This window comes from Coturnix japonica, chromosome 3, assembly GCF_001577835.2.
Source record: "Coturnix japonica isolate 7356 chromosome 3, Coturnix japonica 2.1, whole genome shotgun sequence".
NCBI classification, from domain to species: domain Eukaryota; kingdom Metazoa; phylum Chordata; class Aves; order Galliformes; family Phasianidae; genus Coturnix; species Coturnix japonica.
The window spans coordinates 60,874,333-60,899,006 of NC_029518.1; the positions used below are offsets into that span (position 1 = coordinate 60,874,333).

The 24,674-nt window shown below is 43.3% G+C and overlaps 2 protein-coding genes across 6 annotated transcripts; both read left to right on the top strand.

Moving 5' to 3' along the window:
• Window positions 1-291: 291 nt before the first annotated feature.
• On the top strand, window positions 292-9,303 carry PPIL6 (peptidylprolyl isomerase like 6). 5 transcript variants are annotated; one of them, XM_015858802.2, is made up of 8 exons: window positions 292-423; window positions 963-1,058; window positions 3,465-3,653; window positions 4,614-4,676; window positions 4,821-4,968; window positions 5,996-6,049; window positions 7,715-7,850; window positions 9,088-9,303. In XM_015858802.2, exons 1-8 carry the CDS (start codon window positions 337-339, stop codon window positions 9,197-9,199), a joined length of 885 nt encoding a protein of 294 aa, XP_015714288.1. In that variant the 5' UTR covers window positions 292-336; the 3' UTR covers window positions 9,200-9,303. The 5 variants fall into 5 exon arrangements, with proteins under 5 accessions (XP_015714288.1, XP_032299660.1, XP_032299661.1 ...); XM_032443769.1 differs by lacking the exon at window positions 5,996-6,049; XM_032443770.1 differs by lacking the exon at window positions 4,614-4,676.
• A 4,126-nt stretch (window positions 9,304-13,429) lies between these two features.
• CD164 (CD164 molecule) lies at window positions 13,430-24,443 on the top strand. The gene is made up of 6 exons (XM_015858672.2): window positions 13,430-13,626; window positions 14,975-15,049; window positions 16,611-16,688; window positions 19,128-19,259; window positions 20,469-20,552; window positions 21,367-24,443. Exons 1-6 carry the CDS (start codon window positions 13,524-13,526, stop codon window positions 21,525-21,527), a joined length of 633 nt encoding a protein of 210 aa, XP_015714158.1. The 5' UTR covers window positions 13,430-13,523; the 3' UTR covers window positions 21,528-24,443.
• Window positions 24,444-24,674: the final 231 nt, after the last annotated feature.

The window sequence follows — 24,674 nt, forward strand, 5'->3', positions numbered from 1 at the left end:
CAAGGGTGGTACTAAGCTGTAAATCTCACTGCTGTGGGACTTATTCATTTGGACAAAAAGTAAATGAATGCACACTGAAAAGATCCACTGAGGGGGAACTGAGCACTGAAGTACTGCAAAACCCCAGAGCAGCAGCTGGCCACGGGCTGGGAGGGCAATGGGGAAGCACTGGTACTGTGTGGGCATTCCCTAACTTTCTGTAGAGTTCTACAGGATGTACATGTACTGTACACAGGCTCTGCTGCCCCTTTCCCTTCCCCCCCCCCCCCCCCTCTTCTTTCCTCCCTGCCCTTGCTGCGTTGCCGTGGTGCTGAGCCCTGTTGACAAAGAGTTGCCATGGATGGTGAGTGCCTGCCGGTGGTGGTGGAGGTGACGGGGCTGCTCCGGGAACCAGCTTTCCATGTGGCCAAGTGCACAGCAGAGGTAAATGGGAGCAGTGGGGAGCATTGGAATGAATGGAACTGGGGTGGGAGGGCCTGGGGGCCCCAGAGATGCTCCACGGAGCTGGGTGTAGCGGGGCAGTCCCACACAACAAACAGTAGAGCCATGCACAATGAAGACCTGCCTTGTACCACATCCTCACCCCGGGGCTCAGTCACCTACGGGACTGCAGCTATTGATATGCCTGCAGAAATGCAGCTGATGACACTCAGAGATCTTTGAATGTCTTGCTACTTGCATCTATCTCACGTGGCAGGGATGAGAGTGTAATTCATATTTGTGATGCAGACATTCTTACAAAATCACCCACAACATTTGTGAGCAGGTGTTCAGAGCAGTTTGTGCTTCTGCAGGTGCCAGGAATTATGCCAGTGGAGGACAGGTGTGGTGCAGCCATTGGACTTACTTTGGCTTTGGCTCTGATTGTAATTAATTAGGGAAGTACAAGCATGGATAGGATGGATGGGTGGACTATTATACTGCTTGTAAGCAATGTCTTTTTCCACATTTGGTATATCTAGGCACTAAAGCTGAAGTTTCCAAGCAAGTTTGCAGATCCTGTAGTACATCCTTTATTCGAATTTGCATGGAATGAATATTTACAGAAGAAAAAGAAGGTAATTGTTGAAACTATTAGATAGGTGCATGTCTATGATTAAGTGGAATTTGGCTCATGAGTAATAGAATATCCTGAGTTGGAAGAGACCCATAAGGATCATCAAGACCAACTCCTGGCTCCACACAGAATTCCCTATATGTCTGAGCATGTTATGCAGGAGATTGTTCAACTGCAGCAAGCTCAGCATTGTGACCAGCCTGGGTAGCCTGGCAGCCTGTTCTGTGCCTGATCACCTTCTCATGAAGAAACTCTTCCTAACACCCATCACAACCTTCCTTAACGCAGCTGCATGCCTTTTACTTGGGTCCTGTCCCTGTCACCTTCTTCCTGTGGAAGAAGGGACAGGCAACTTGGGGAGAGTACAAAGAAGTTGTTAGGATATGCAGGGAGAAAATTAGAAAGGCAAAAGCCCAGCTTGAATTCAACCTGGCCACTGTAGAAAAAGAACAAAAACCTTTTTTACAAATGTATTGACATAAGAGGAGGGCTAAGGAGAGAAAATCTCCATTTTCTACTGGATGTGGCAGGGAACGTGACTGATGAGAATAAGGAAAAGACTGAGGCTCTCAATGCCTTCTTTAGTTCTGTCTTTAAAGTCAGACCAGTTATCCTCAGGGTAATCTACCCCTTGATCTGGAAGTCTAGGATAGCGAGGGAGAATAACCCCATCATGATTCAGGTGGAAACAGAGACATACTACTCCACCTTGGCTGTCACAAGTTCATGGGGCAAGATCCACCTCCCTTGCTGAGGGAGCTGGTGGAGGTGTTTGTTAAGCTGCTTTCCACCATCTGTCAACATCCTTAGAGAGGTCCCAGAGGGTAGGAGGCTTGGCAATGTGACTCCCATCTACAAAAAGGGTCATAAGGAGGATCTGGGGAACTATAGGTCTGTCAGCCTCACCTCAGCACCAGGGAAGGTTATGGAAGCAGATCATCTTGAGCAAGATCACTCAGTTATGTGTGAGACAGCTCAGGGATCAGGCCCAGCCAGCATGGGTTCACAAGAGGCAGATCTTGCTTGATCAACCTAATCTCCTTCTATGATTGAGTGACCCATGTGGTGGATGAGGGAAAAGCTGTTGATGTGATCTACCTAGACTTCAGCAAAGTCTTTGACACTGTCTCCCACAGTATTCTCCTGAAGAAGCTGGCAGCCCTGGGCTGGAGGGGATTGACTGCACCCTCAGTAAGTTTGCAGATGACACCAAGTTGGGAGGAAGTGCCGATCTGCCTGAAGGCCCTTCAGAACCTGGACAGGCTGGATCACTGGGCTCAGGCCAGTGGGATGAAGTTCAATAAGACCAAGTGCTGGGTTCTGCACTTTGGCCACAACAACCCCAGCTGACACTACAGGCTTGTGGCAGAGTGGATGGAAGACTGTGAGGATAGAGTGGACCTGGGGGTGTTGATCAATGCTTGGCTGAACATGAGCCAGCAGTGTGTCCAGGCAGCCAAGAAGGTCAATGTCATCCTGGCCTGTATCAGATATAGCGTTGCCAGCAGGAGCAGGAAGTGGACTGTCCCTCTGTAGTCAGCTCCGGTCAGGCTGCATTGTGTTCAGTTTTGGGTCCCTCATAAAAAGAAAGGTACTGAGACCCTGGATCATGTCCAGAGAAGGGCAAGGAAGCTGGTGGGGGGTCTGGAGCACAAGTCTTATGTAGAGCAGCTGAAGGAACTGGAATTATGTAGTCTGGTGATGATGAGGCTCAGGGGAAGACTTTATTGCTTTCTACAACTCCCTGAAAGGAGGCTGCGGTAGGGTGGGAGCTGGTCTTTGCTCCCATGTAAGCTGTGATAGGACAAGAGGGAATAGCCTCAAGCTGAGCCAGAGGAAGTTCAGGATGGATATTAGAAAAAATATCTTCTCCCAAAGAGTGGTCAGATGCTGGAATGGGCTGCCCAGGGTGGTGGTAGAGTCACCATCCCTGGAGGTGTTCAAGAAGTATTTAGATGTTGTACTAAGGGACAGTTTTTGAGTGGAAAAATTTTAGAGGGAAATATTCATGGTAGGTGAATGGTTGGACTGGATGATCTTTTCCAACCTTGGTGATTCTAAGAGCTCAGCGGGGCCCTTCCACATGCTGTGAGGAGCTGCAGGCCACCATTTGGGTTCCCCTCAGCATCTTCTGCTCTGGGCCAAACAAACCAAGAGATCTCAGCCACTCCTTGCTTTACTCCTTGCCCCAGTTGCCCAGCTGCCATGCCAATGCCTCTTTCCCTTCCAGCACACCTCACCAAAACCCCTGCTGCAGACCCTCTGTGTTGGCAAGATTTATGACTTTCAAAGTAGGAGAAGCACAAAAATACCACAGGCCACCCTGCCTGTTGTACAGCATTACCAATTGCATCTTTACTGAATGTGAAAATAAGCCCTTGAGGCTTGTTCTTTTTCTGCCATGCAGGAGCTGAGAGGTGAGGTGTGGGGATTTGCCTCCCACGTGATGTGCTTCGTTAATGGATGGCTGCTGGGTGATGAGAAGGACCTGCTCGAGTGGGCCCATTTCAAATGGGGCTATCGCGATTTTAAGCCTGCGGCCCTTTACCAAGCAATCACTGAGGATTTCTACACCAAACACATGAAGAACAACCAGGCAAGTAATGTGGTTTTGTAAGAAGAGGGCAAGGTGTGCAGTCAACTGAATGTATTATCACAGAATCTCAGAATTGTACGGGCTGGAAGGTACCCGTGGAGATCACTGAGTAAAACTGCCTGCTAAAAGCAGGTTTCCTACAGTAGTTACCCAGGAAAGCATCCAGGGGAGTCTTGAGCATCTCCACAGAAGGAGACACCACAGCATCTCTGGGCAACCTGCTCTATTGCTCTGTCACTCTCAGAGTAAAGAAGTTTTTCTTCACGTTCATATGGAAAGTTCTGTGTTCTAGTTTGTGCCTGTTGCCCCTTGTCCTGTCACTGTGTACCACTAAAAGAGCCCAGACCCATCCACTTGATTCCTGCCCTTTAGATATTTACAGGCATTGATAAGATCCTCCTTCAGTCTTCTTTTCTCCAGACTGAACAGTCCCATGTCTCTCAGCTTTTCTTCATAAAGGAGATGCTCCAGATCCCATATCATCTTTGTGGCCCTCCACTGGACTCTCTCTAGTAGTTCCCAGCCTTCTTCAACTGGGGAGCCCAGAACTGGACATTGCACTCCAGATTAAACACAGTACTCAGATGAAGCACAGCAGATACCGCACTGCTTCCATGTGGATTTGAGAATTAAGGGTAAAGAGCAACTGTCCCTTATAGTGGGGAGATGGATATTCTTGCTAAATCATTTATCCTGCCTGTATCATACGGGTCACAACAGGCACACAAGGTGAAGCTGGTCCTAACACTGCTAGGATTATTTCTGCCCAGAAGAGTGGCACATCCTTTGCCTTTTTGTTTGTTTAAACAAAGCAATAGGAATACAGTTCTGTACTGACCATCCCATAGATGTGCTGAGATGGCTCACACTAAGCTGCTGGCACTGACTTGCATTAGAAAGCAAGAGCTGCACTGAAAGTTGGCCTTCATCTCACTGGATTTGTTTTTCTGGCTCAAACAGCACGTGTTTGTGTTTTTGGACATAGCCATTGGGGAGCAGCCCATTGGGACACTTCTGTTTGAGGTAAGTGGCTGAGTAGAACAACAAAAGCAAGGAGTAACAATACCAAACATTGGGTTTTCACTACCTAAAAGAAGGGAGGCTGAAATCTGGACAGCTGATGCCAGTTATGAATTTCACATTTTTCCTCTCGCGCTCATTTTACAGCTCTTTTCTGATGTATGCCCCAAAACCTGTGAGAATTTCCGTGCTCTGTGTGAAGGAGGAGTGATGTCTCCCAGCAGCGGTAAAGAGCTCACTTACAAAAATTCCTGTTTTCATCGGCTTGTAAAACCCGTGTGGATCCAAGGAGGAGGTGCGTTTCCAAATATCCTGAGTATATCTGGGTCACAGCATGGGTTATAGTCCAGGAAGATGTAACCAAACTATAGCTCATCTCTTATTAAGAGCAGGATAAGATCTTAATACATATGAAAACTAGGAAGTATTTTCTCCTTTAGCCATCTCACTCTCTAGAGGAAATGTGTAGATAACTTTTTATTACCCAAGACTTCTTCAAAAGATCTTTCACTAAGTACTTAGAAAACTAAATGAAAACATTAAAACACTACAAATATCTACAGGAAAACATATTACTTGTTTTATCGAGAAGATTAACTTGCAGAGGCATTTGGTCAAATCTCAGAGCCGTGCCAGATATGCTGGGAGCTGCCTGAACAGCAGAGCCATGCCTGGAGTCAGGCACTGTATATTGAGGGGAAAAGCACTGTGAAGACCTCATAACACAGGCTGTCTGACACCCTGAGGGAGGAAAAGACAGAGCTGTATCAGAAAAGATTGCCTTCATTACTCACTCCCCTTTGGTCAATCATCTGTCTCACCTACCTGTATTTCTTACCCATGTTTGCCCCACTTGCTCCAAGTGGGACTGCTCAAATCCATCTTTAGTTTATACTTTGATGATGAACTTTAAAAGTCCAAGAATATCTAAGCAGCTACCTATATATTCCACAAAGCAACCTAAAATTATTGCCTTGCCCATCAGAAATCTTTTTCCATTTCTCTTTCACCAAATCATTTTTTCCCAGGCAAGTTAGCAGTATTAATCTGCCATAACGTCATAGGTGCATCTTCCTTGCTCTAACCCCACTCAGTGCAATCGATGCCCCTCTCCCAGCCTGCCCCTACCTTGGCTGATGCAGTGATTCATGAAAAGGTCTTCTGAAAAGTCTGTTAAAATGTTGGTATTAAAAGAGGAATTTTGGCTTCCCTGGAAGATGGGCAACCCGTGTCTCCAAGCTCTGCTGGAGCCACTTAAACAATCCTGAGCCATGCCTGTGATCCATCTGACTACTGATCATTACTCCCTGTCTATCCAACAGACATAACTGGGAAAGGAGATGGAGGAGAGTCAATTTATGGTCCCACATTTGAAGGTACGTTCTCTAAATTAACTCACTGCATAAAGGTCAAATTTCAACAAAAATCAAGCTGTTTATATGATCTTACAGAATAACCTGGGGATTTCCCTTTGTTTCCCTTGAGGAGATAGTTTGATTTTCAGTAAGATTTTGGCTTAAGAACTAACTTGCAGTCTTGGCCCCTGTGCTGGATGCTCAGCTCTACCAGTCCTTTTCCCTGCCAAAATCAGGACAGAGGGTTACCTGCCTGCATCAAACTGCAAGCACTCACACAGAAGTGAGATAGCTGCAGATCATCTCTAGGCAGCAGAAATCTTTTGCTTAAATGTGTTTAAAGTCATTGAAGTGAGTTGGCTTTAACTCCAGATTTCCTGGATCTCTGGCAGCTTTTAAGGCTTGGGCACACCACAGGCATTGCCACTATCAGGTCTGCAGGTCCAGATGTGAATTACTTCTGAATCCAACTGAATGTAGAATGCCTATAATGCTGTGAAAGTCAGGAAATGACAGACGTGAGCAAATTTAACAGTAAATGTTCCCCCCTGCTGACAGAAAGTAGTTACATACAAAGAGAAAAGAACATTATTACATGCAAAATTTAAGAAAAATAACCCATGTAATTGACATAGACGTTTGGGATATTCTGTTTGGATTAATTGCTACCCATAAAGACATTTTAGGTCAGCTAAAGCACTTTCTGAGACTGATTTATGTTCTCTTATGTAAAAGCTTTCTTACTGATAATGTCACTACCAATGTTACATTTGAGCAGGCTGGGCAGCAGCCAGCAGTGAGATCAGAAGTGCCAAATGTAGCTGAAAACTTTATTTTCAAAAGCAGTGAAGAGCCCGTTTTCACCTCGAGGCCATGGGACCAAGCAAAAGCCGGCTGGAATTGAGTAGTCAGGAGGTTTTGAGCTCCGCTACTCAGGGCTCTACTCCTTCTCCTTTTCCTTTAAAAGCCTCGCATTGCTTTTCATCCCCTAGCAAGGTGTTCACTTGGGTATGGCTGTCTATTTTAAGGCTTAGATTGCTTTCCAAGTTCTTCCTGCCAAACTATTTACAGTGAGGGCAGAGGACAAATATCTCTGATATCTGCAAACAGTGACAGATGCCTCTGTCAGATGGTGAAACTTTTCTGCAAAACTGAGTGGCTGGCACGCCTCCGTTCACTGCAATGCCTGCTGAAATTAATGGGCTGCAGCTACATTTTACTGTGAGGAGCTCAAAGTACTGAGGTAATTACAGAGAATCACTTGGACAGGAGCATAGCACAAAGCATTCTAATCCAAATTTAGACTGCTGAAGATATTTTGCAAACCACGAGTCAGCATTCGGGGAGTAACTATTCAGATAACATTTAATTACCATTTTTATGAATCAGCTTTGGAGAATGGCACTCAGAAAGGGTAAAAATAATCAAAAAGAGGGAGAGAGAATGTTAAAATCTAAATATTTTAATTGGCTTCTTTGCTTGCTTGACTGGATATTAGTGGGAAAACTTTTCAAGGAAGGACATTGGTTTATACCAGACTTTACTCACATGAGGCTTGATAAGGGACCTTTGTGGAAAAAGGAAAAGGGCAGAAAAAAAGACATGGGAGGTTATGGGAGCTGGAAGCAAAGAGGAACAGAGGAAGCAGTACAGATTCTGCCTTTTATCCCTGAACTATTTTCCCAGATGAAAGCTTTGCCATCCCGCACAAGGGAAGAGGAGTCCTTGGGATGGCTAACAAGGGCCGCCACAGCAACAGCTCCCAGTTCTACATCACCCTCCAGCCAGTTCCCTACCTGGACAAAAAATGTGTGGCTTTTGGGTACGTATGCACTAGCTTGCATCTGCTGCAGCACATAGGTCGCCATAGCTCTGCAAGACATGGAGGTTCATGTGATTCCTATGGCAACTGCAACATGGATGGCTCTGGCCAGGGAGAAGATGGATAAGTCATATTTGATGTATGTACTGACATCTTTTTTTCCATTTCTTTGCCTTGTCATGTCTTGATCAAGCTGGAAAACCCAATGGCAAAGCTAAGAGAGCTGCTGGGATCTCTCAAAGACAAAGGCTGGAAAGAGGTGTCTGTGTAGCTTGGTGTCAGCTGGATGTGTGTCCTAATGGGCATGGAGCAAAGCCTCTACTTTCTGCTCAGCCCTCAGTGGCCAAGCCAAATTGTTTTTGTGAGTCTTTGTCTCAGTAAATTAATGCAGGGCTGGCTTTGTTGGGATTTTCAGCTTTTCATAAATGTAATGAGGATGATGGTTGCTCTGTGCAGTTTGCTTCAGAGAGAGAAATCTGCAGTGCTGCTTTTATGTCACTGTTACAGACAGCATTTTGGAAGGACACGAAAAGCATCACTGCCCAAGCTACAGAGAACAAGCCAAGTGTGGTGGCTGGCAGGACAGATTTCCAACGTGTGGTGTTTACTTTCGGTTCCTGCCTTGCCACCAGCTGTGTAATCTGGAAAGTGCAGGATCCTTGAGCACAACTGACCTCTGTTACAAGGCTAATCTCTGCAGGACAAGCTCTTAAGTAACATATAGAAAAACTGGAAAACGTTTTCTCCTGTAGCCATCTCACTTCCAAAACAAAGGAAAAGTTCAGATAATTTGTGCTTTTCATTATCTAAGGCTCTTTCAAAAGATCTTGAAAACTGTAAAGGTTGCAAAACATTGGACTGTTTTCAGGACTCAGGTTGGCACCGCAAAGGGAGGAAATGAAAGGCATTTCTCAGGGAAACACTTCCAGTAACTGTCATGTCTGATAACTCAATTTTTTACTTCTTTCTCCTCAGAATTAATGGCCATTCATAGATGGGCACAAGGCTTGTTTCTTTAAATAAATGTAACTGCCATAACTCAGTATTTTCATATCCCCTAGATGGCTAATTAGCAACTATTTAATCAAGAACCGATGGTGTTTTTTACCCCATTTTGAAGAATAAAGAGCAGAACTTCTTTGGTTTTGTTATGGTGGCTGCAGAGTTGGCTTCATGGCCAGGGGATATTGCTCAGGCAGCAAAGGTGAATCAAAGCTGCTATTCCTCCCTACTGCAGGCAACTGATTGAGGGTACGGAAGTTCTCCAGCGACTGGAAACTGTACCGACGCATAATGGAAGGCCCACTGTGGCCTGCAAAGTTACAAACTGTGGGACCTTCCAGCCATGATCACCAACTGGTTTGCAGCAAGATAGAGCACTGATTTCTGCTCAGCTTTCTACAGACCTCAATGGCTTTCATGTAAGATAAAAAACACTTCTCGCAAATGTGAATGTGTTGGAATTGTTATTTTGATTTAGTTTAAAAAGAGTTTATAAAAGAGTTTAAAGAGTTTATATAAGAGTTTAAAAAGAGTTCATAGGCTGTTAAAAGCACTTTTATATGAGTATAGAGAATAAAAAAATGTGAACATAAAGTATAGAAAAACTATTCTGCCAGTCTACAGTTTCTGGATAATAGCTTAGTATGATTATATAGTGACAGGCAGACACAGTACTGCTGGAACACACCCAGAGGGATAAAGCCAACCAATCTTAACTAAATTTTGCCTCTACCACCAACCTCCACACAACAAGAGTGCAGCTCAGGACACCACTGCCCAGCACAGCTCTGACTCCAAGTGTGGCCTACATGCTGTAACTCATCAAGTCATACAAGCAAGATGTCTCTGATGACCTGTGCAAAGCCTGGGTGCTGATGGTTTCAGCAGGGAATGGCAGAGAAGCACTAAAAGAAGAAAATGAAAATGCAGCCTGGAGAGAGGCCACAAGGAAATGCACAGGAAGCTCATAGGAAAGAGCAGCAATGCTGAGAGCTGTGTCAGGGCTGTGTGGACACAGTCAGCTTACTGATCCCTCACCTGTATTTCCAGCACCACAAAGAGACTGTGCTGGGGAAGCGACCTTTGCTCCTGCACTGAGCTCTCTGCATGAGCTGCTCAAATCTGCAAAACAGGGCCAGTTCAAGTTGGGAGAGGTGGAATTAGCAAAGTATGAGGAGAGACCCAGTTTTGTCTGAGCTTAAGACAAGATTTCAGGAAAAGCAGCATTCTAAAGTTTCTTTGCGAAATGGAGATTAATGCAACAAATCGCTTAGCAACTTGGTTCACTTTGTGCTTGAAGAGTCCACAGATCTACAGTGATCCCACATGCTTTGAGGGAGTATAATGAACATCTTAACTTTAGCAAGGGGGTTCAGGTTTTACTTCAGTTACTGTGAGAAACAAAAACCTAAAATATACTGATATGTCTGCAGATGGCTAAGGAGCTGTCAACACATTTTCTTCTTTTATTCTCTAAAGAATTCTGAAACCTATACATAAACAACTGCAGAGAAGCTAAGTTAACTACAGGAAAAAATCAAATCAATAGATTTGAATAATTATTAGAATAATTATTTTTACTTCAAAGTTCTGTGCCAAAGGTGAAAATGAACAATAGAAAACAATATATTTCATGATAAGAAGACAAGTCATTTGTTGTGTTTCTGTTTACTTGGCTTCTGCATTGAGACCTAACTACAGCAAGCAGACCCCTCACTGTACTACATTCAGTGGGCTGTGTCCAGAGGGTGCAGGAAAAGTTCCCTGCTGCTGTCTGGCTCACTTGTATAAGGTCTGCTCTGCAGTACAGCTGCACCACTGTGTCCCCAGTGTCTCCAGAAGAGATGAGCCAGAGCACAGTGTGTGCTTCAAGTCCAAAGGACCTGACCTGAGCAGCAAGCAGGGCACAGCAACTTGTGCTCTGGAGAAGGGCAGCATTTGGGATCCCACAGGGTAGCAAAGGCCTGCTCACATCAGGCATCAGAAAGCTGATCCTGCGCCAAAGAACACTGATCTGACAAAAAGTACAATGGCTGGATGTACAGTATAGTGGGTGGGGGATGTTTTGTACCACATTTTCTTCTGTAACCACATCTCTGATGGGATGTCTCGTATTATTTGAGAGCCTACCCAGCACAGTGTGTAGGTCCCAGCTGCCCAGGAGAAGGGCTTTGTCCTTATGCCCCATCTCACCTCTCCCCATTGCCTTTCACTCCTCCTCTTGTAGCCTTATGTAATGGTATGAAATATCCAAACACACTTTAGATGGTGTATTTTCCTCATTGAAACATCAACCACATCTTTACACTTCACGTACACTTGCCACACAGTTGAAGTGATGCTTTGGAAATGAACACAAACGTTCGCAAATTGAACCAAATATGTTTTCCTTTCAGCTAATCTGCTATTTTTAATTCCATTCATTGCCACCTCACCAAACTGTGGGATGCTCCCCCTGGCACCACTTCAGAAGCCCCACCATTACATCGTGCTCAGTGCTACTGATGCAGGGTGATCTGCTGAGATTTCTGGGCACTTACTACATTTCACATGTGGTTCCCTAAAACGGACATCTGCAGACCCTTAAGTTTTACCCATTTTTGCCAAGTACTTTACATATATTTCCAGTAACGCAGTGGTTGCATCCTGACATTCAAAGCAGAGGTAAATGCTTTACTAACCACTAAGTATATAACAGTGCAACGAGAAATGAATACAGTGATGAGTCTTGTGTTTCAATTCCAACAACAACAACCCCAACTGCTGTGATCCTGCTGACTGTATTCCTCAACAAAGTCCCAAGATGCTGACTGTAAGAAAAAACAGACAAACCACATTTATCACTCACTTGGACTCCCACCAGCCCCAGGATTACAGGACAGACATATTTTCACTCGCTTCTGGAGACAAGCTGTAGCTGTAATTCTTGCCCTGACAGCAATCTTCTATTCTTATTTATCCACTTTATTTTCTCCCTGTTTTCCACATGTATACACACTGCTTTTTATCAATCACATTTAACATATGTCCTCTTTGTTTTCAGTCTAAAAAGGATGGAAGTTTAGTGTGCTGTCTTCATGAAATGCAGGCTGCAGCCAGCATGACACTTCACGTTAAGCCTCATTAAAACAAAATACTGTACTTTGCATTTGAAAGCCAGCAATTTTAATCATATTACAGGAGTAACTGGGCTAAGTCACACTGGTACTCCAACAAAAGCATGGGCAGGCTGAAAGGTCACTACCACCAAGTGTGATTTATTTACCTTTGTCACTTTCCAGAGTTGAATTCAAAATTCACTGAACTTCACAGCCAACAAGATCATAGAATCCTTTAAATTGGAAGAGACCTTTCAAGGCCATCTAGTCCAACTCCCCTGCAATGAACAGAGAGGTAATCATCCATCTATACTCAGCTCTGGTGAGGCCGCATCTTGAGTATTATGTTCAGTTTTGGGCTCCTCACTACAAGAAAGACATTGAGGCCCTGGAACGTGTCCAGAGAAGGGCAACAAAACTGGTGAGGGGTCTGGAGCACAAGTCTGATGAAGAGCGGCTGAGGGAGCTGGGATTGTTTAGTCTGTAGAAGAGGAGGCTCAGGGGAGACCTTATTGCACTCTACAACTTCCTGAATGGAGGTTGTGATGAGGAGGAGCTTGGGGCCTCTTCTCCCAGGCAACAGACAGGACCTGAGGAAATGGCTGCAAGTTGTACCAGAATTAGTTTAGACTAGACATAAGAAGGAACTTTTTCTCTCAGTGGTCAGGCACTGGAATGGCTGCCCAGGGAGGTGGTGGAGTCACTGGGAGGCAATGTTCAAGAGGTGTCTGGATGAGGAGCTACAAGATATGGCTTAGTGGACTGTGGTAGCAACCGTAATGGGAGGGCAGATGGACTAGGTGATCTTGATGGTCCTTTCCAACCTTGTGATTCTACGATATTCCACCCTCTACCTGTACTAAGGACTTCACATTTGCACACCCCAATTCACCACACCACAGCTTCTGAGAGGTAACTGCTTATACTCATTTTCTCTGCTGCTTTCTTTGCAGCCTTTCCCTGGAAGCCTCATTTGCAGGAAGGTGCTGCACGAGCCATCCCACACATCGCATAACAGCTTGAAAGAGAAACATTTCCACCCAAATCATGAACTATCAGTAATCTTCCAGAGCCTTCCAGAGCTCACCACAGGCAGCTCATCTTAAGATTCTGATGCTGTTACGGTCTGTTGGCAACGTAACACCACCTGGCAAGAAAGGAGAACGGAAGATTAAGTTTAAGTTTCAGGGAGGTGGTGGAGTCACCGACCATGGGAGTGTTCAAGAAACGTCTGGATGTTGTGTTGATGAATATGATTTAGCTTAGGGAAGTATTGGTAACGGTTGGACTAGATGATCTTCTAGGTCTTTTCCAACCTTGATAATTCCGTGATTCTGTTTATAAGTTCGGTTGGCAGTTTGTTCCTGGTTATTGCGCAACCCAGCACATCGAACCAGGAGGCACGGCCATAGCAAGGGGCGGGAAGATGTTGGTTCGGGGCTGTGTCACCTCCCGGCGGGGGGCGGATCCGGAGCGCTGGGTGCCGCCCATGTGACGCGGCGGCGCTCGGGAGCGGATCGTGCAGAGGAAGCGCTGCCGGGCGGGAGTTGCTGTTCATCTCTGTGCCGCCGCCATGGGCCGGAGAGCCGCGCTGCCGCTGGCCGCTTTTTGCCTCGCTTCAGCGCTCTGCGGGCTGGCGGCTGGGAGCACTTTGGAGCCCACGCTCAGCGACGCGGGTGAGTGCCCCCCCCCCCGATACCACCCCCACCTCCCTACGCCTCGGGCGGCCGCCGACGGGACAGCCCCTCCTTCCTTGCCGTCCCCTGCCCGTTGCGCGGGGCGGGACGACCCGGAGCCGCTTCCTTGGGCGGCAGGTCGGTGCTCGGAGAGCCCGGCGGAGCGGCCCGTTATCGGGGTGGAGGCTGAGTCACGGCGGAGGCTCCGCTCCGGGAACTCGGAGCTGCCCGGGGCTGCGGGAGGGGCTGACGTCAGCGGGGCCGCGCTCCGTGCGGCGGGAGGGGGCGGTGTGCGAGCGAGCGGTGCGGCACCAGCCCGCGGTGTGCAGTGAGAGTGCTGCCTTCCTATGGAGAACGGGGCAGTGCTATTGCCGTGCCTCTTTGGTAGGAGTTGGTAAAGGGATTTTGTACCTGTTCCTATCCAACGGCAGTGCTATCCAAGCGCAGTTCCAATCGCCCAAATACAGAAGTTAGAGAGCTGGTGCATTTCTGGTTGTTATCTTGATTGCCAAAGATCTGTGATTAGCCACATTCCCTTTGCTGGGGAGCAGGATGGAGGAAAGCAAAGGGTCACCCATCGATTTGCATTATACTCAACCAGTAGGAGACTGCAGTGGTTTTGGGGTTGCTTTCTTTTCTGAGTATGATGGCCATGACTAAGTCTTATTCAAAGCTAATGTCTTGAAATTGGAGATTGAGGGCAGAGTTGATTTGATCCAGATACTGGACGTGTTGACATTGTGGTTTTAAGGCTACAGCGCTGGGCTGAGATTGACATAACAACACAGCTGGACTGGTTGGGCAGCTGGCTTCTGCTGGGATCAAAGCTGGGATAGCCTGACTTCTGCCTTCCTGTCTATGCATTTGTGTATGACGTCCTTTAAGCTCTCATCTTTATTTCCCTTCTGCTGCTTGGTTGTTTTTTACTAGCCAGCTGTATTACTTAACAGTGAAACGCAATCAAAAGGAACTAAGCTCCTCATCCGAGGTTTTATTAAGTTTCTGCAGTATAAATTTAGTGGGCTTTGGTAATTTCATTAGAGTCGTATGTTTCTGTTTGTCCAGATTCCCCGTTGTTAGGCTACTTGAGGCATTATCTTGATGTATATGTGAGGTCTGGTTTCAGGCTATCAGTAGCACTGAGAAGGAAATAGAAATGCTTTTAACAAGATACAAACTGTAACCTTTAGGAGCGGTTGGCTCAATGTGAAAGACTGTGCCTTAAACCGGGAGGTCTGTAGGTGAGAATTTACACCTCTAGGAACTGAACTCGTTCTTCTTACAAGGATTATTTTGTCCTAATCAGCATATCAGTTTTTTGTTGTTTATTCTTTTTTTTCCCCTTCAGACATCTGTGAAAATATTACTACGTGTAGTTCGTGTATTGGTAACAGCACAGGCTGCGGGTGGATCAAATGTAACGGTAAGGACTGTGCAGTGCCTTTAACCCAACTAGATCTCATGTATTTATGTTAATGTTCACTACCGCGAATAGATTGCTCTGTTCGATAGCCTTACGAAGCATTAACTCATAACTTGCATCTGTTGCTGAGCAGATTTGAAGTTCTTATATGGAGACATCTGAAAATGTTCAAAATAGTCTTAGATTTGATAGGTTTCTGATTTATGTCTGCGCTGTTGGTGAGCTGATGTTTTCTAGATGGTTCAGAATGTTAGTAGAGCAAACTACCTGCTTGTGTGCGCTCTGAAGGAGTCAGGAGGGGATTCTGAGGGGCAGGTGCATCCTGGTGCTGCAGTCCTTTTTGAGGTTATCATAGAACCGTAGAATGAATCATAGAATCATGGAATGGCCTGGGTTGAAAAAGGACCTCAAAGATGTAGTTTCTACAGCCCTGCCTCAGGCAGGGTCACCAACCACTAGACCAGGTTGTCCAGAGACACATCCAGCCTGGTCTTGAATGCCTCCAGATACAGCATCCACAACCTCCTTGGGCATGCCATAGACCTGATCACAGCCACTACTCTGGAACTGAAAAGGAATTCATTAAATGAGATTAGTCTTCAGTAGTGTTCCTAAAACTGTGAATTGCATCCCACTGAAAGGAGTGTGGTAGTGCCCCCAAAATATAAAGCATTAGCTGGCCTCATTCAGAGCTTTCTATTCCCTATTATAGGGAAGATGGGTATAAGTACATGTAGGTGACCTCTGGTACTCTCTTGTTGAGTTGACAAAGCTGCTGTTGACAGAATCACACGAGGACCACAGCTTCTCTAAGGAGAATCATTTGTACTTTTTAAATGAGGTGGATATAGACAAAATGAGTTGAGTAGAGAATGGCTTGGCTGTAATAATAACCTTGTAGATAGATAGTATATGAAAGCCAAGCTAGTTCAGAACTGTTGTTAAGAATTCTGGATGTTGCCTGTCCGGTAGAGGCATTTTTACAGGAAGATGCTCTTAGAAATCTTACCTATGTTGCCTGACCAGCAGATACATGCACAGATTTCTCAGCTGTGTGAAATAACTTCTACGAGGAAAGGATAAAATCTGAATCAAGGGAGAAAAGTGCACAGCCAGCCAATAAAAACTGATGTCTTAATGTCAAGGATCTATTGAAGAGCTAAGTTTTTCACTGCATGTAGAATTCCTAAGGCAGTAAGGATTTATGCCATTTCTGCAGATAGGAAATGTTTAACTTACTGCCACAAACAGTGGAAAAACTGATCAATTCTATAGGCCTTGAAGGAGAAGTACAAGAGATTGTTAGAGAAAAACAGCGTTTAACCAAGGAAGCGTGTTGCTTAAATGTGATGGAGTAGCTGTAGTGAAAGAATATATTATCCTCTGTAATTTTTAATCATTAATGTCATAGTGAGGTCGTGTACGTGGAAGTGGTTTTAATGTTATCCTGTCTAGAAGATGGTGTTTGGTTTATCCTGAGAACAATTTATTAGTGTTTAAGAACAAGCTCTAAATGATTATTTTCTAAATTCTACTGATTTAAATACTCTTTTTCTTACAGATTCACACACGTGTATAAATGGAACGGAAGCAAGTTCTGAAGCATATAAGGGGTGTACACTTGAAAAACAATGCTTACGTGAGTACTTAAACAATACGGAAGCTAAATATCTGAAGTATAACAAGTCTCATTTGCACCTCCTTAATTTGTTGAACTTAATACCTTCCACGATTTACATATGATTGTACAAGTATGTAAATAAGCCATTTGCTTCCAGCTTAAACCCGTTATGTGATACTACAATACACGGGTTTATTGTTCATTCAGTAACTGCTGTTGCTTCAAGAAGCTTGACATACTTGAGTAGACAAGTTTGTTTGCCTACTGCCTTGGTTTCTTAAGCTGAAGTTTCCTATTAGGTATAGCCTTGCATATTTAGAAGCACTTGAAAGATGTTAAGTAAGGAACTTCTCAGTTTCTTTAAGAGAGTGAGTTTTATTTTAAATAAAAATCATTTCACATGTTGAATAAGTTCTTCATCTGAGATGTAGTAAATAGGAGGGGAAAAATAGCAAACCTGCTTTGTTAACTTCAGAGCTTCATGCAGTCCTGAAATGCAGGGTCTGAATTACAGAACCTTCATGCTGGACACATGTTTAGTTCCTTATGTGCTTTGTGCTCTTCATTAATTTGTGCTTTATGTGCGAGGCAGATTTGGGGGTTATGAATTGATTTAGATTAAATACAGAACTTTGCTTTTGCGGAAGCTGCCCAATCTTTCTGAAAGCTGACAAGGAATAGATTTTAAAATAGAGTTTTCTGGTTTTAAGATGAAAGAAAATTGCAGTGCTCTTGTCTGGATTAGTTCAAGAGTGCTGCTGGAAGAGGCTGGCTCGCACCAATGGAAATGAAGCTTTCATGCTGCTTCTGGTAGTGGCCAGTCAGAAGTAATGCTGATGGACTTAAACTTCTGTGCTATTTCTAAAACTATAACAACTGCTCCTTAACCAGTGGAAAATTCCAAAGTACCTGTTTTTTTTTCAGCGCTTTCCAGAAACAGCATGTTATTAAAATGTTTTGTTGTATACCTGAGAGTAGCATTTCTACCATCTGTTCATATTCAACCTTGTAGCGAGGCTACTGGATGCTGCATTCAGTTTCTGCATATTCAAGGAAATTTAATTGTAACCCTTAGTAGAGAATCCTGCCTGGGATCAGAGGAACCTGTATATACCTCATCAGGTCTCCATTATCCAAGGTGGCAGAAAACCAGTGTACCCTGAGTAGTGTGACTTGTATGGTACAGACTGTCTCATGTTACATCTGGCCTAGTTTTGTGCATGGGAGCTGGCAGTGAGCAGTGTTGCCATGGGAGCACTGGGCTGCATGTGGGCAGGGTGATAGTACTGTGATAGTAGCGTCACGTAACTTTGTCCAGTCTCCTGCCCAGCTTTTCCTGCTGGCTTCTGCTTATGCAGCCCAGTCAGGCTGGAGGAGCGATGGACGGGGACCAACCAGTGACAGTCCTTCTCTGTAAGTCAGCTAAAATCAGTTGGCTGTGACATGGGTGGTTGGGGAAAGAAAGATGACATCTTTGCTCACCGATCTCCTCTCCCCAGCTATGACTGATTCCTCCTGCCAAGTATTCTGTTTTAAAACAGAAGAGTTAAATTAGCATTGTCTGTTGTTAATGAGATTTGTTCTTAATAATGAGACAGTGTTATGGCTCAGTACTACATTTTTGGAGGTTGAAATGGAAAAACATAAAGGCGGGCCTAAGCTGGCTTGATGGAAGTAGAACCAAAGGGGGAGTGATGATTTTGGTATATCCAAAGCATCTCAGTAGAATCAGGCTGCTCTGGTTTCCTGCTGCACAGAATTGCTTCAAGATGCTGAAAAAAAATAAAATTAATGAATTCTAAAGGCTTCTGGACATAATGGTATTCTGGCAGGAAGTTTGCTGAGTCATGAGTGTTCACAGTGTTACGAAGCAGCAGGTTAGATGAGCTGTCCACGTGGGATTAGGTCGGATAATGCAGTAAATTGTAGAAAGTTCTTTACTGGGATTTGTACACCTATACTAGCAACAGCCCTCAGAACAGACAGCTTTAGTTAAGCTTTCAGATTCTTGAGGATGTCCTGGTCGTCACCCCCCACCTCTGGATTCAGCTGTCTAACCACTCTGATTTCTTGGCCTTGATAGGTCAGATTTAATCACACCTCCAATGATGTGGGGATTTACTGATTACCTATTTGGCTACTGCATAAAACCTATGCACTGCTCTTGCAGTAGGGCTGTTCTCCCTTTTGGTTTGCTTTGAGGAATCTTAGTTGATGTAGTCTACAGGGATGTTCTACACAAATTTGCACCATGAGGTTGAACACTGAACTGCCTACAGCATATTTTTTCATCTATTCATTTCAAGCAACTTGTGCTGTTAGTGTGGTGTTTGTAGTTTCAGATCAGAACTGCAATAGCATTCAGTGCTATATGAGTCCCTAGAGCTCAGCCTGTTACAATTCTCCAGTTAAAAGCAGTCATTAATGTTTTTAATGCCAGTTTCTATTCTTTCACAGCTCCTACACCTGTTCCTTTTTCTAATACTACTACGCTGCCTTCTAATACTACTACAGAATCACCTTCCAATGCTACTACAGCGTCTTCCAATACCACAACTGGTCCTGTTACCACAGCCCATCCTACCGCAGGTAATATAAAGAAACGTGACCCAGGGAGGCGATGAGTAAATGTGTGGGATTGCTTAGTGAACAGCAGAGTGAGCTTGAAAATTTAATGCCAGCGATAATGCACTATGCATTGCTAAGATTGCTTCTGTTGTCCTTTGTGGAATGGTGATAAACTAGGACTTAGTGAATGAAAAAGAGAACGAGGGATTTATTTTTCCTGCAGATCACTGTGGTAGTGTGGCTGCTTAACATCTGAGGTATGAAATACATAAATGATTCCAAGACCTGGAGGAAGTGAACTGTATAAACTGTAACAGTTGGAAGTGTTTCCTTCCAGTATTTTCTCAGTGGTAATTGTGTTACATTAGTCATTTCCACTAAGGATGAGGTTTTTACGGACTGGCTTTTTGTTACTCAATCCAGAAACATTTATTCTCCCACATGGTACTGACTTAATCTTATCTTTGGAAGCATCTACTGCTTAAAGTAGCTGGGAGGTAACTAGAGTTGGTGCTTGAGGACGCTCACAACAGCTTACAGCATACAGTGTCAGCGTACAGTGAGCTGACATTTAGCTTCGAGCAAAAGAACAAATGCTGGCACTTATCCCAGGCACATAGTGCAATACTCATTAGTTGTTAGTAATACTAATCTTGTGGGGTGGGAAAGGTCAGAGACCCATAGTTCTGTTTTGATAAACAAAGAACTGTTAGGAGACAGTGTAGCTACAGGTGAGTGTTCACACATTCCAGTGATGTCATTGGTTGGTAATGAATTTTAGGGGAGAAGTGTTCAGTATCCTGTATTTATCTCCTGGCTAGAGGTACTACATTGAAGTATCGAAGTACAATAAATACTGTTTCTAAAGGCTATTTATTGAGAGCCCTTTGCCTTGATGCAGCTGTCTTGTTTCTCATTCACATACCAACATCTATTGTTTTTTAAAAAAGGTGTTTTTTATATAAGCAAAAAATCACTGATATGTGAAGAACCTTGAAATATTTGGATAATGATCACATAGTTAGGCTGTGATCCTTCCTGCAGAAAGCTGGCTTAATGCCACGCAGCTGAACATCTAAATTGTGTGGGGTACAGTCTGATATCAAAGCTTATTCTCACCGAAGCAAAACAAAACAAATCATTGATGTAAGAACTTACTTATATCAAACTTTGCTCTTGAAGCTTACAGCGTGTGCACACTGTCTGAATTTTAAGTTTTCTCTCATACAGCTCCAAACATCACCAATACCACTACGCTTGCTCCTGTATCTACGACTCCCGTTACTTCAGCTGCCAAAACAACCAGTGTTCCAGGTAATGGCTAATATGAGTATACTTGAAACACAAACCACTTAGATGTTTATGTTAATTAAGAAGTGTTGTCTTTAAAGATGCTTAGCTTTGTGCCTAATTTAATTCTGTTGAAATGACATAGCAAGGTGTGCAATAAGGCTAGTTGATGAGACATTTAATGTCAGAAACACGTTGGTCAAACTGTATAAACTGGCCACTTTGTGACAGTAGGACAGGAAGTTTGCTTATAAATTCAGCTGCAGGACTTAATTTGAAAGCTCTTCTTTTATCTTGCTGCGTAATAATGGAATACCTTTAAAAAATAAAGACATCCAGTGATAGGAACAAATAACTTATAGTATTCCATTCCAGCATCTGCCCTGAATATGCTGTTTCATGAGAAGCTGTAATGAGGTGAAGCCCTTTAAAAGCAGATGGCTTTTGCTTCTAGATTCATGTGTTGTGGCTTCTGTTGGTTTCTTTACTGCAGGAGTTACACTTGCAAAAGATGGAAGATGATGTGAATTTAGGCAAAAAATTGGAACAAGCAGGAAAGTCTGGAAAGTACATTGTCACTGACCATGTACAATATTATACTTGTATGAAAAGGAGGAATACTTGGTCAGTACTGAGGGCCAAAGCAGTTTGGCAATAACAGCTAGTCTTTTTTGCACACATTACTTAATTAAATGACAGTGTCACTTGCCAGCAACTGCATTTATCCATACCTTTACTTTTATTTATGATGTTTTGTCTGAGGAATCTTGAATACAAGGAAGTCACATTGCTTAAACTGTAAGTCTCGTGACCTCTAACTGTATATGTTGTTTGGCAGGTACAAATGCTACAGTGACTCCTGCACCTTCTTCGCGCAAGTCTACGTTTGATGCTGCCAGTTTCATAGGTGGAATTGTCCTTGTTCTGGGTCTGCAAGCTGTTATTTTCTTTCTGTACAAATTCTGCAGGTCGAAAGACCGAAACTATCACACACTTTAGGACCTGTCACTTTATAATGGACTAGTAGCTCAATACCTGTAGTTCACTGAACCAAAATATTTTCTGTTGCTCATGGAAGACAGCAGTTCATAATACCCTTTATATCTCTAAAAGAAGACTTGGAAAGAATATTTTTGCAACATTATACTTGGCAAGAGGTAATGTGAATCTCTCCAGCAGGTTTACTTGCAATATTCTGCATGGGTTCTAATGGCTGTCTTTTCTTTAGTGGCTGCTGCTGCGGGACTTCTTTTGATATGCCAAATGTAAACATCCAGAGATTCTTATTCAGTGGCGACACTGTCTTGAGTAGATAATCTCATGACTTATCGTGAAGGCTAATTTAATCAACATTTGATAAAGTATCCCAAAGTATCCCTTCAGTTTTGTCAAGAAGTGAATTATTGGTGACTGACTTCAGGGAGCGAAATACCCTTTTTACTAGCTTGTAACTCATGCAGTGTGCTGCTAGGAGGGTGAGTGAAATTGTAGAAGTAGAAAATGTCTTAGCGGAGTCAAAAAAAACCCATATAGATATATTTCTTTTTTTTTTAATACAAGAAAAAAAGATGGCTAGATAAAATACTGCATTCCAAACTGAAATCCTGTGCCCTTTCCAACTAATGTTGAAGGTGGAGGGGATGTGTATGGGATAATTCATGTAAAGAGGAAATGAAAATTAGTGCCTTAAATGACTGAGAATTAGTAGGCTGCAAAAGCGTCCCACCTATCTCAAAGATAAGTCGAATATTTAGGTACTAGCTTTATATAGGAGAGCAGAAACTTGAGTATGTGTGATTGAGCATTCCAGTTTCAGAATCTCTACACTGAATAACTGGCCCTTATTGACTGTTTTCGAGAGTGAGGGAGCATGGTACAGTAATGTTCAGCTACAAGCTGGCTTTAAGTTGTTTACCTTTTTTGTTCTGACATGCAAAGGCCAACCATAAAATTAAGTGATTCGAAGAGTTCGAAGTACTGTTCTCTCCCAGTTTGAAAAGGCAACAATTTGCATTTATACTTGAAATAGCGTTTAGGGAAATCCTGACTTTTCTTAAGCTTACTTGTTAAAACTTCATTTCAATTCTTTTTAACCTTTGTGTATGTCTGCTTGCTGCAGGAGCTATTCAAAGTAATCAGAGGATCTACTGATTTGATTTGAGTCAGGATTGCTTTCCTTTTGTCCTTGTTTTTTTTTCCCTAGATTCATTCCTGCTGTCAGTTTTGTATGACCGTGCAGTGAACTGGTTAAGGAAATCTATTCAGCCAAATGCTATTTTATTTTTTTAAACTTGGCTGGATCACCCCTGTGATCCGAGAATAAGCAAAGGTATGTCATTGCCAAAGTAGATTACGCAAACACCTTCAAGGATAAGCCCACAGGAAAAACTGAAGTACAGATAAAATGAAGCAGTGGGTATAGCACACGATAGAAGCTTTTGATGACACCCCTTGATCATCAGTTTTAGGGTGATCTGTAGTACTGTCTCACTAGCTTTGATCTGACTAGAATTTGGCACCAGTGCAACGAAAGGATAACATTGATGCAGGTAACTGTCTCAGTGGTGTAGCTTAGATATTAAATTGTTTGCAGATTACTGAAGTGCACAATTGCTTCTTGGTGTTCTTCTAGTTCGATTGACATTATTGTGCTGCATAGAAAACTCAAATTACCATAAAAGTACAAAATCTATTCTCAAGTACTGTATTTTCGAGTTTATGAGCTTGTGGTTTTCTAAACAAAACTAAGACAATCAGCTCAGGTTCTTTGAAACAGAAGTGAGCAGCCAGCTTCCAGCAACAGCGTGTGTGGGTTAGATGGTATAACCTTGGCCTTATTGTGAAATCATTTAATCTGCCCTTTCCCTATCCCAGAACTATTTTATTACGTGTTTAAAGAGATATCCATGAGCTTGTATTCTGTGCTTTGAAGTGAGCAAAATACTCTCCTAAAGTGTGACAGTTCTCAGCTCAGCAAAGCAGACTGTATTCCTAGTACATATACATACATATATATATATATTTGGCCTCCAAGGGCTATCTTTTGGGAAAACGTGCAGAAAAATGCTACAGAACACTTCACAGCATGGAGGACTTCGCTACAAAAGCATTGCTCTGTAAAATGTTGCTAAAATGCTTATTTGTGAGCTATGCTGATCCTGATTTAAGTTGTAAAATACATTGGTAAAGCGAACTCAAATAATTTTTCAAGTGCCTTAAAATTGCTTAATCTTTATGCCTCAAATTTTATTTAAAAGGGTAGAATGAATACCTTGCCTTAGTTACTAAAGTTTTCTTGGTGCCAGCAATTGCTACTTTCCAATACTTTAGGAAACCCAGGGTTTTTGATGCGTACAGATACCAGTCTCAAAAACTCAAGCTTGTACTGCATCAGTTCAGTCGTACTGGAAGGCCTGCACTGCACGTTGATTGCTCATTGGCCTTGCCAACAAGGTGCAATCCACAATTGACAGAGTTGTGGCTTCGGCTTTTCTTGTTCAGTTGTCTGGGGGAGGGAAGGCTGGATTATACACTGTCACCGTGTGCTTGGCTGTCTCACTATAAAAACGAATTGCTCCTTTGCGAAACTGCAATATCAGCTAATCTGTGCTGTGTAATAACAAATAACCTGAGGTAATAACTTGCAGTTTTTTCTCGGCCTTGTGTTTTGAAGTGGAAGGTAGCTCATAGATCTGTAGTTGTATTTGCCCCTGAATCAATTTTAGGCACTGAACTGTAGTGACTCTTCAAGTTACCTGGCTTTTTCTTGAAGCCAATTGTGCAAGTAGCAAGCTGTTATCTTATGAATGTTCTTTGCAAGCGTTGCTGTAAAAGTTTGTTTTGTCTTCAGTGGAAGAAAACTGAAACAGTTGTAATCACAAAACCAAATTGATAAATAAAATCTGTTGAATGGAATTTTACTATCAAACTTTCTTTCATGTGAGCGTGACCGTCTGCCAAGTTTCTGGAGATAAGAGCTGTTTTCTTATGGCAGTTGAGCACTGAGGAAAGCAGGGGAGTGAAAAGTTTGACAAGTTAATCTAGCGCTCTGAAATAGTTTTAAGTTAGCACTTGGTCTGTGCAAAATGTAAATTCAGATTTAGAACAGTCTTCACAAAGTATTTTAGGTCATGTTTTTATGGTAAG